This window comes from Cydia strobilella, chromosome 20 (assembly GCF_947568885.1).
Source record: "Cydia strobilella chromosome 20, ilCydStro3.1, whole genome shotgun sequence".
NCBI classification, from domain to species: domain Eukaryota; kingdom Metazoa; phylum Arthropoda; class Insecta; order Lepidoptera; family Tortricidae; genus Cydia; species Cydia strobilella.
In genome coordinates, this window is record NC_086060.1 from 82750 (window position 1) to 94290 (window position 11541).

The window sequence follows — 11541 nt, forward strand, 5'->3', positions numbered from 1 at the left end:
TTAATCTGAGAGTGGCAGTGGGCACAGCTTGACGACGGGTCTTCTGTACTGACCAGTAGCTGTCTGAACTGTGACAACCCTGCACACACCATCAGCTCCAGGATGTAGAGCCACAATGCGGCCAAGCGGCCATTTTAAGGGACTTGTCTGCTCATTCAACAACAGAACCAAGGAACCGACGACAATATTCGTGTTCACTTTATTCCATTTTGTCCTCTGTTGCAAGGTATGAACGTATTCAGCATGCCACCTGCGCCAAAAGTCCTGATGCATTTTCTGGATCAGCTTCCAGCGATGGCAGGGGCTTATTTTTTGATCGACAAGAGTTTCCTCAGGGACGATCGACAGAGGTTCTAACGTTAGAAAATGACCGGGCGTGAGCGCGGCGAGGTCATTTGAGTCCGAGCTGAGGGGAGTCAAAGGACGAGAGTTCAGCAAAGATTCAATAATTGTCGTCACGGTATAAAGCTGTTCGAAGGTTAACCTCTGGTTCCCTATAACTCTAGCTAGATGCGTTTTTACTGAACGAATCCCAGCTTCGGCTAAGCCATTGAAGTGGGGACTTCCCGGTGGATTAAATGAGAATTTTATTTCTTCCGCATCAGCAGCACCTTTCATGAGAGAACCGAGGTGATTACTGGCTCCAACAAAGTTTCGACCTTGATCAGAGACAATATGGCTACACCGACCGCGACGAGCGACAAAACGTTTCAGTGCACAGAGAAAAGCTTCAGTCGACAACTCTGAAGCAAGTTCAATGTGGATGGCCTTGGTGCTGGTACAAACAAAGACACAAATATATCCTTTGAACGTCTTAACACCGCGACCACGTGCGAAGGCGATATCGAAAGGTCCGCCATAATCTATGGCGACACTCGAAAAAGGTTTTATTTGAGAAACCCGACATAAGGGTAAATTTCCCATAAGCGGCGCAGACGCCGGGGAGGGATTGGCGCGGAAGCATTTGACGCAGCCACCAATCACTGCCTGGATTGCTCGCTTGGGCGATAAAATCCAAAAGGATTGCACAAGTAAATTTTGTAACGTTTGGGCACCTGGGTGTAAGAATCTTCTATGATATTCGTCAATTATTAAGACTGTTAACCGGTGGGAGCGAGGCAATAATATAGGATGCTTGACCGAATATTTAATAGGCGAATTAGCCACGCGACCGCCCACCCTGACGATACCCGCACTATCAATGAACAACGAAAGCTTGCGCAAGTATTTTGGCAATGAATTTAAACGACCCTCTCTCAAGTGATTGATCTCTACACCGAACGAAGTAAGCTGCACATGTTTTACTAAAAACATGAGAGCTGCTGTCGTCTCAGAGGACTGTAGAGATCCGACAACCTTCTCGTTCTTAGACGACCGTAAGAAACGAAAACAGTAGGCTAACACACGCTTTAATGTGAAAAGCGAGGAAAACCTGTTGAGAAGTGTATCAACCAAGTCAGGTTCGCTGGTGGCGACTAAACTACAAATCCGTTGCTCATCAACGATAGCATCGTTGGCTGGAGCGTCCAAAGCTGAACAAGGCCAATCTTCTTCCTTCTCTAGGAGCCATGAAGGGCCCTTCCACCAAAGATCACAATCGACCAGGTCTCCAGGCAATAACCCTCTGGATCCTGCGTCAGCAGGATTATGATGGGTGCTTACATGGTGCCAACGATCAGGAGCGATTATATCCTGTATATGGCTAACTCGGTTAGCCACAAAGGTTTTCCAGCGCGATGGACACGACTTAATCCAAGCCAAAGTTACGCTAGAGTCAGACCAGGCACATATTTCCTCCACAACATGCAGAGGTTCTAACGCTTCTTGGACAGACTGCATCAGATCCGCCAGCAGGACGGCAGCCTGAAGCTCCAGACGACAAATAGATTGTTTACGCAAGGGCGCAACCTTCGATTTTGCACAGCAGAACTCTACAAATATAGAGCCCTCTGCAGTAACAACACGACAGTAAACGACAGCGGCGTAGCCTCGTTCTGAGGCATCACAATATCCATGCAATTGTAACGAAACAAAAGAGTGGATGATGCGACGAGGAATGACTACGGATTTCAACAACGACAATTGAGATCTGAGTCTCTTCCACTCTAAGGCAACTGCTTCAGGTACATCATCGTCCCACTGGACCCCGGATGACCACAGGACCTGCATTAAGTATTTCGCATGGAAAGCGACAGGACAGAGGAATCCTAACGGATCATAGATGCGTGCGATGTTCGACAAGATAATGCGCTTGGTGCATCTTTGATCAGTGGGTGTCGCTACCTCAAACTGGAATGAATCTGTCTGAGGACGCCACGACAAACCTAATATTTTAAGCGACAAATCAGAGATTTCGTCAAAGTGTTTGAATTCACTTGAATATAACTCCGAGGAGGGAAGATCAGCGATAAATCCCTTTTGATTGGAGGTCCATTTTCTCAAATGGAACCCACCCGACGACAAAATTTTGGAGAGGTCTGATCTGATTTGTAAAGCTTGCTCAATAGAGTCAGCGCCCGTGACAATGTCATCGACATAAATATCTCTACCTAGCACGCGTGCACCTTCAGGATAGACGGTTTCAGTCTCCTTAGCCAACTGCGCTATAGTCCGCAAAGCTTGGTACGGAGCCGACTTTACCCCATAAGTAACTGTGCGCAATCTATAGTCTTTAACCGGGCCGTCACTCGAGGAACGCCACAAAATCCGCTGATAATCCGTGTCTTCTTCCGGCACGAGAATCTGACGGTACATGGCTTTAATGTCACCTGTGAAAACTACTTTGTGCCACCGAAATCGAGTAAGTACATCAAAGATATTAGTTTGTAATTTAGGTCCTGCCAAAAGGGTATCATTCAGCGATATACCGTTGCTGTCTCGAGCACTTGCATCGAAAACTGCACGAAGAGGCGTAGAGACAGACTCTGGACGCAACACAGCATGGTGTGGCACGTAGTTAAATTTCCCGACACTACTTGAAGGAGGCTCTACCTGTTCCATGTGACCGCTGGTTTCATACTCTTCCATGAAAGAGACATAAGCTTTACGAAAATCCGCATGCCGAGATAGCTTGCGCTCTAACGAGAAAAGTCTTCGCAATGCGATTTCACGAGTGTCCGAAAATGTAGGCTTATTCGTAGGGTCGACGAAAGGTAAGGGTACCTCGAAACGGCCTTCACTCGTACGACAAAAATTATTAACGAACGTATCTTCGCAAAGTTGGTCCTCTTTCGACAACACAGGTTTACTGGGACTACTAATATTTTCTAACTCCCAAAACCTTTTTAGAGAACTATCCAACGACAAATCTGATTGCGAAGGGTTCGGCACGAAAAAACAATCCTTCCGACAAGTTGCAAAGGATTGTGCATAACAATCACTGCAGTCCCCCATAAGAACCCAACCAAAAGTGGTCTCTATTGCTCTTGGTTGACCCGGCTTGCCATCTCTTCGACCGCTCAGAAGAGACGAAGCGAAAATCTGAGCATTAAAAAGTAAATCGATTGGTCCCGGAGTAGCAAAGTCAGGGTCAGCAAGAGACAAGTGTTTAATATGCGGCCATTGCGACGAATTAATTGCAAAGCATGGCTGGTCTGGAACGATGGAAGGAAGCAAGGCTACTCGACAATCAAAACCCTTTACATTTGTTCGATTGGGTTTAACAGAACACACTAAAGAACCACAAGAATTAACCCCGGTGTGTCCAATGCCAGTTATTGATTCACCCGATTGACTAATGTGCAGCCCGAGCCGCTTAACACAATCTTGTGACATGAAGTTAACCGCACTAGCAGGATCTAGCAAAGCACGAACAAGCTGATACTGGCCCGAGCCATCTCTAACAGCTACTCGAGCAGTAGCAAAGACAACTGTTCCATTATCTGAGACAGTGGTCAAACTCACTGCACTGTTCGACGAACCGCTCACAACTGGTTGCGGTGAAGGAACAGTTTCCGAATGTTCATCTTCCTTTTTACCGAAATGTAATAAAGTGTTGTGTGAGTACCCACAAATACTACAACGTGATGTGTTCTGACACTGCTTTACTTTATGGTTCTTTGAAAAACAAGACACGCACAAACCTTTCCCTTTAATGAATTTAAACCGGGCAGAGGCATCTAACTTTTTAAATTTGTCACAAGTATCCAAATTATGCTGGTCAGAACAGAAGTCACATACTGCTGTTGCTGCCACAAGAGTGACCTTTGTCTTTTTTTGATTAAAAGTAACATTAGTTTGTGTCTTATTTGAAGAATTGCCACCTACCATAGACTTAGTGTCCGTCGCTTCTAATGCACGAATCTGCTTTTCAAGAAATTGTTGCAAAACTTCAAAGTCAGGAATTTCATTTGAATTAAATTCGAGTTGAAAAGCCTCACGTGTTGATTTATCTAATTTGGACCACATTAAATAAAATAGCATAAAATTTTTATCCGGTAAACCAAATTTTCCTAAAACCTGTAAGGTTTCCTTAAATGTGCGACTTACTTTTTCCAATTCCACTGCAGACTTCGACTTGACTTGCTCACACAACAACATTTTCTCATAATAACTAAAAACTATCTGTCGTTTCTTATTGTAGAAGTCGTTGAGTGCATTATAAGCATCTATGTAACTGTCGTCTGAAATTGGGTAATTCTTTATTAAGTCTAACGCCTTACCTTGAACGCATGTTAATAGATAGTGCAACTTTTCTATGTTTGCTATATCTCGTTTGTGAATCAATGAATTAAACAATTCAATGAACGATAACCAATTTTCTAATTTACCATCAAAAGGTTTAATCTGAATTTTAGGTAATTTGGCCGAAACACTTTCACATTTTTTGGTTTTGAAAGAATCTTCATCACTCTTTATGACTGGCGCCTTTTGCCGTAACCTACTCAATATTGATTTCACCTTGCGTTCAAAGTCAACTGTAACCGAGAATTCTGCACTAATATCTTTACACTTTGCTAAAATAAGCTTTTGAGAACTATGAAAAGAGGACGTGATGTCCGCTATATCTGAATCTACATACCCATCTAGGTCATCACAGTCATACAAAAATTCTAGTCTCATGATAGCATAGTTACGCTCTATCATATCCGGATCAGCACTGACACTGTCACCACTTTTTTCACTGTCCGAAACCATTGTTATCTCCGCGTAATAAACAGAAACCGAAACGAAAATCCGCGTAATATACAAGAAAACACGGAACGAAAACGACAATAAGTGTTTTTGTTTACAGAATACGGTATAGATAACAACTGACAGCAGTGACAGTGACAAGAACGGAAAAATGGAGCGTATCTGTCACTTGGCTTGACAAGTAACTTATAAGGCAACGACAATTCACGAATGGATAAACGGAACGCAGCTGTCACAATGCTGCCAACAAAAATACTACTAAATTCTACCAAACTAGTAAACTACCAAGTCGAACTTTCCGGCAGCCATTAACTAACCGAACGAAATAAGTACCCTACGAGTACAATAAAAAATCAAATTTTACAACGCGACAAATATGATATTTTTAGCTTAAAATAGGGAACTTTTCACAATTATCGGGTCGAAGGAACAATGTTTTTAGATGCAATAACGATAAAATTGATTAATGGACTGTATTTGCTAAAAAATGTTTACACTAACTTTACACACCCGTGTATACTATATTTTAATAAGAAATCGCGGAACAAGTAAATATCAATGGAAAGTGCACAAATCACATACCTTGAACTCGAGGTTTGCTGCGAAGAAGGCTAGCTTTGGGCGGCTCTGGTATCTAGGAATATCGTGCAGCTGCTGTCTTACCGAATTACCCTCTACCTGGACCAGCCTACGAGCTTAGCTTTGTACTTTTCCACCGCACACATGTGATTGGCACTGATTTTATACTATTCTATACTTGGTTAAGGCTAAAGAGCGACTAAGGTAGTTTTCGACAACGGAGCACAGGACAATGTGAGTTCTCTCCGAAAGTAACGAGAACGAGTTATGGCTACCGGAAATGGACTCTTAGTGTTGCCCTAAATATCACGGAAGTCGTAAGAAAATAGGGTTGTGATCCAAGACCGATACGAGAGTTAAACACTACTTATTAATATTGTATTTTTGTTAGCGAGTAATAATTTGGTTTTGGCTGCCAAGTAGTCTCATGTAGGAAATACGTAATAACTAAAATAACTAAACAATACTAGACCCTTTTCTTCCACGTGTCAAATAAGTGTACGCAATACATTGCTGCTCGATAAATTTTCAAAAATTCATTACGCTTTAGTGGTAAAGGCTAACTTAAAATTACTTTGCAATATCGGTTTATAGTACTAAAACCTACGTTTGGTTACGGTTTGAGGTAATATTAAAAATACACGCTGTATATGTATATAGCTTATTTTGATTTCCGCAAGGCATTCGACCGAGTTGACGGCGATATCCTACTGTGAGGACGCTCTGTGCGAGCGGGTTTTCAACCGATTTGCTCGAGTTTATGTCGAATTACCTCTCAAACAGACAAAAATATGTATGCTATGAGGGTTCTAGGTCCACTCCTTTTTCGGTTATCTCGGGCATTAGACAGGGAAGTAATCTCGGGCCTCTAGTTTCTCATCCTTGTTAATTACCTTCCGGTAGCAATTAAATTCTCAACGTGCCTGCTATTTGCATACGATTTAAAATTAGCTCTCCCCATTACAAGCATTTCCCTCTATAGGTACCTTTTTTTGGGCATTCATTTCCTGGCCTATATGGCATGCCGCGGCACAGCACTTCCAATTCAGCTGTCAAACTCGGAGCTATGATTTTTTTGCATTTTTCAACGTGTGATGGAATAAAACAAATTATTGTAAAAATAACATTATTTATCTACTTTATTAATTAAATACTTAACTATATACCTAACTATAGTTATATAGTTGTAGTGACTGAAGTAACAATTAATCTGGCTTCCGTAATAGTGACTGTATTAATCATACAAAAGTAAAATAAAATAATGAGTTACAGTCAGTTTAACCTTTTGCCGCCAATGACGTCAACAAACGCGCGCGCTTACAGTGTAGTTAATATAGACCTTCTCGCATTCCAATAACGTTTACTATGGCGCGTTATATTTAATAGGCGTGGCGTTCAAAGGGTTAACTGAATTCTTTATCCCTTTAACCATTTGACATTCCTATCGCGTTCCTATCTAGTCAATCGATTTCGAATCGTAATTCTTATAGTGGAGATGCGTTTTTGTTTTAAGTATGATGACAAGTATAGTCCGACAAGAAATTGTAGAAAATTATTGAGGGCGTCACTTTCTACGTGACTGTCACATTTTTGACGTAAAATGCACATGGCAACAATGCATGGCATGGAATTTTTTTTGTTGCATTTTATTATATTTTTTTTTTTTTTTTTTTTTTAATTTATTTAGGCAACAAACAGTCATATACAAAAATGATGTAATAATAAGCAATGTGTTAATAGACCTTGAGTGCCCTACCTTAATTAAATAATTTCTAATCTAAAGTAGCTAGTGTAGGAGCAGTAAGCGGAAAATAAAGTTATCATTAATTAACAAACTTATCAGTAACTTGAAGTGTATCTATATTCATTCATCCATGTATATGTATGCACGGGCAGGTTGCTTACTCGTACATACAACCACACGGGGTACACAAAGAAAGTTATAAATTATTTGTGCATAAGTTACCTATTACAATGTTAAATTATAGAAGTTGTTACAAAAGTTTAATTATACCTACTTAAATAAACAGTTTGTTATTGTTTACAATTTCGATTTGAAGTGAGTAATAATTTGTTTTTTAAAACTTTCACAGGTTTTATACGAAAAAAGATCAATGTGGGATACATTTATATTATAATAATTGAGACAACGGTTGAAATAAGAATTTGAGCAATATCTTGTACGAGAGAAAGGAATAGAAAATAATTTCTTATGGCGTGCAGTGCGTCGAGGTATCTTAAATAACAACGTACCAAGAAGTGAGGGGGAGTCAATAAAGCTGTTAATGATTTTGTAGAGAAACATTATATCAAACTGTGCTCGACGATCTTCAAGTGTCAGCAATCCATAGTGAACAAGACTATTTTTATATGAGTTTCGACTCCGTCCCATACGGAAGTCGATAGACTTGAGAAATTTCCTTTGTACACGTTCTATCCTATTGATATGACACTTAAAGAAAGGGTTCCAAATGATACACGCAAAATCTAGGATTGATCTGACTAAACTGTAGTATAATATCATGTATGTAATTTCGTTTTGAAAAGGCCTACAAACCCTTAATATAAAACCAAGTTGTTTGTAAGCCCTTTGAACAACGATATCTATGTGATTATTAAAAGTAAGTTTATTATCTATTAAAACCCCAAGGTCACGGACTTTGTCAACCCTGATTATGTGGTGATTATTTAATATATAATTATATGTTATTGGATTTTTGTTACGTGTAAATGTGATTATATTGCACTTATCAGGATTAAGAAATAGTTGATTACTCTCACAATAGTCAGACAGAGAATTAATATCGGCTTGAAGCTCGCAACAATCATTGACTGTGTTAATAATCTTAAAAATTTTTGCATCATCAGCATATAACAGGTGATGACTGCTGCCAAGTACATCACCAATATTATTTATATAAAGTGTAAACAGTAATGGACCGAGATGCGACCCTTGAGGGACACCTGAAGGAATGTAAAGAAAATCTGACATGAAACCTTTGATCGAAACGGCTTGTGAGCGATTTGTGATGTATGACTTGATCCATCGGAACAAGTCGCCATGTATTCCGGCACTCCAGAGCTTCTCTAATAAGATTCTGTGACTAATTTTATCAAAAGCCTTGGAGAAGTCCGTGTACACGACATCGACTTGGCATTTATTATTTAGTGCGGTTAGTAAAAAATCTGTAAAGGAGACTAAGTTGGACTCGACACAACGACCTTTGAAAAATCCGTGTTGATTTGGAGACAAAAAGTTGCGAACTGCAAAAGATAGGTCATTAACAACTATTTTTTCTAATATTTTGCCAAATATACATAATTTTGAGATTGGTCGGTATTGGGATACATCATCTTTTTTATTGTTTTTGGGTATAGGCGTTATTAGAGCTTGTTTCCAGCGGTCAGGAAAAGTCCCCGAAGCTAATGATTTTGTAAAAATATACGTTACTGGGATTGTCAGTTCCTTTGCGCATTTATTAATAAAAAGAGGATGTATTCCATCCGCCCCCGCCCCTTTATTTACATTAATTGATTTAAGTTGCTGAAAAACAGTATCAGAATTGATTTTTATTGAATTAATATTTAAGGGTGAATTGGGATTCTCGTTTGTAATTATGGTATCAGAGTTACTGGATTTTACAAAAACGGAGTTAAAGTATTTATTAAATAGGTTACAAATTTCTAAGCTATCGGTAACATCTCGTTCCTTATAAACAAACTTATGTGGATAATCTGAAGAGCCCTGTTTTGATTTTACGTAAGTCCAAAAATATTTAGGGTTCAATTTTATTTTATTTTCCACATCCCGAATGTAACTTTCATAACATACTTTTTCTAAATGCTTAGAGCGGCTTCGGAGAGAGGAAAAATAATCATAATCAGACTGCTGGCCATATTGCTTCCATTTCTTATGATATCTTCTCTTTTCGGACAATAGTTTAATTAAAGGACGGGAAAACCAGGGTGGATAACGATTAGAGGAACATAGTTTTTTAGATGGAACGTAAAGAGCAATAAGTTTGTTAATAATTTCATAAAAGTAATCTACTTGTGCCTCTATGCCACTGAGTTTCGAAAATTCCTCACACCAATTTACGTCCTCCAACTCTGATTTTATGGCATCGAAATTTGACAGATGGAACATCTTTTTGAAAGCGTTCCTATTAGGAGATAAGGGTTCAATATAGGATATGATTGTATTTATGTTGAGAGCGGGGTGGTGACCATCCTCCGAAGTAAGCGGTCGCGAGCATGAAGAGACCTCACATACTTTGTTACTGAAAATTAAGTCGAGAACTCGATTATTTTTATTTTGAACAAAATTAAATTGATAAAGTTGTGATAAGCTCATAAAATCGGCAACCAACGTCGCAGGATAATCGTTATTCGCAATAATACCTATACCTACAGAAACTGGGTCTCGAAACCACGTAGCATTTGTAACATTAAAATCGCCAACAATTAGGAAAGTATCATTTGGATGCTTGTCACATTCGTCATATATTCTATTTAATAAGCTAGTTAGTAAGTTGACATGGCTTTGTCCATGCGGAATGTAAGTGCAAATAATGTGAAGATAGGTACCGCGAGAAGGGGGACATGACGCGGGAGCGGGCGCGTGCGCCGGTCCGGTAGGTATGCTCACCCACAGCTCGTCGGCCGGCGGCGGCGCCGCTAGCTCAGGCCGCAGCTCGGGTCGCATCGCGCCCCGGACCGCCACCGCAACCCCTCCTCCACGGGCCAGGCCACTCACCATCGGGTCTCGGTCCTTTCGAAATACTATAAAACTGGGGTCGAAATATTCTGAACTGTAAAAAGATTCATTAAGCCAGGTTTCGGTCAAACATATAATATCATAGGAACTACTAAGTACGTTACTAAAAAACTCATTTGATTTTGTCCTCAATCCCCTCACATTTTGGTAGTAAATCGATATATTTAAGTCAGCTGCGCCTGTAACGGGAAAAAATCTTAGTTATTTTAAACAGACGCACTTGCACGCACAAGTACCTACATAACATAGCAACAAGTAATATCGCTCCTCCCGAGCGCTCGTGATAAACAACTATTGTCTCAAATAGATTATTGTATTTGTGGATAAGTAACATAAGGTTGAAGTTACAATAAAACAAACTCGTCTTAGCAACAATAAAAATCGAAACATGAGTACACAAAACCAAAAAACTAATTAATAGACGTAAAAGTCATCTGGATATTTTCGAAAGATCACTTTCTTTGGAGATTAGAACCGGCTTTTGGTCATCTTTTTTTATAACTAGGATTTTGCATTCCCTCACGAAAACATGTTTGTAGCCGCATTCTTTGCTGATGGCTCTCACTTTGCGAAGTAGAAGTTTGTTCTCTGGCGACAGATGCTCACTGATGTACACAGTCCTGGCAGGCCCATCGAAGTCCAGATCAGCTGTAGTGAGGCCCCGCCGGGCCCGTACAGCCGACATCAGCTCGTTTTTTCGCCTGCGCTGTGTAAAACGAACAATGATGTTTGGTATATTTGTGTGCGGTACATGTTGCGAGGTATCCGCGCCACCGTCATTTTTTGTTGTTTGGTTGGGTCCAGGCTTGGAGTCCTTGAACCGACGTACTCGATGGATGGTATCAACATCTCCGGACAATAATGTGAAACCTACTTTTGTACATATGGCGTGTAGTAAATTATTTAAATTTTCATTTTTCTTAAACGGAATTCCGGAAATTTCGATATTATTGATTCGATCATGCTGTTCCTTCTGTGAAATTTGGCAACGAAGCTCAGAAATAGTAGACGTCATCTCTTGTACCTGTTTACTAAGACCATCATGTTCTACT

The 11541-nt window shown here is 40.1% G+C and overlaps 1 protein-coding gene across 1 annotated transcript; it reads right to left on the reverse strand.

Annotated features, from left to right (window-relative positions):
• LOC134750763 (uncharacterized) lies at positions 1-11338 on the reverse strand. The gene is made up of 4 exons (XM_063686005.1): positions 11241-11338; positions 10300-10523; positions 4489-4622; positions 1-2742 (listed from the first exon to the last, which is right to left on the reverse strand). Exons 1-4 carry the CDS (start codon positions 11336-11338, stop codon positions 1-3), a joined length of 3198 nt encoding a protein of 1065 aa, XP_063542075.1.
• Positions 11339-11541: the final 203 nt, after the last annotated feature.

Bases quoted from the DNA above. Each gene is read 5' to 3' on its own strand.
- LOC134750763 (XM_063686005.1), bottom strand. From the start codon at position 11,338: ATGTTGATACCATCCATCGAGTACGTCGGTTCAAGGACTCCAAGCCTG. The intron at 10,524-11,240 runs GTACCGCACACA...ATCTTTTTACAG, and splicing joins GCGCGGATACCTCGCAACAT to TTCAGAATATTTCGACCCCA. The intron at 4,623-10,299 runs GTACCTATCTTC...ACCCAATTTCAG, and splicing joins GTCATGTCCCCCTTCTCGCG to ACGACAGTTACATAGATGCT.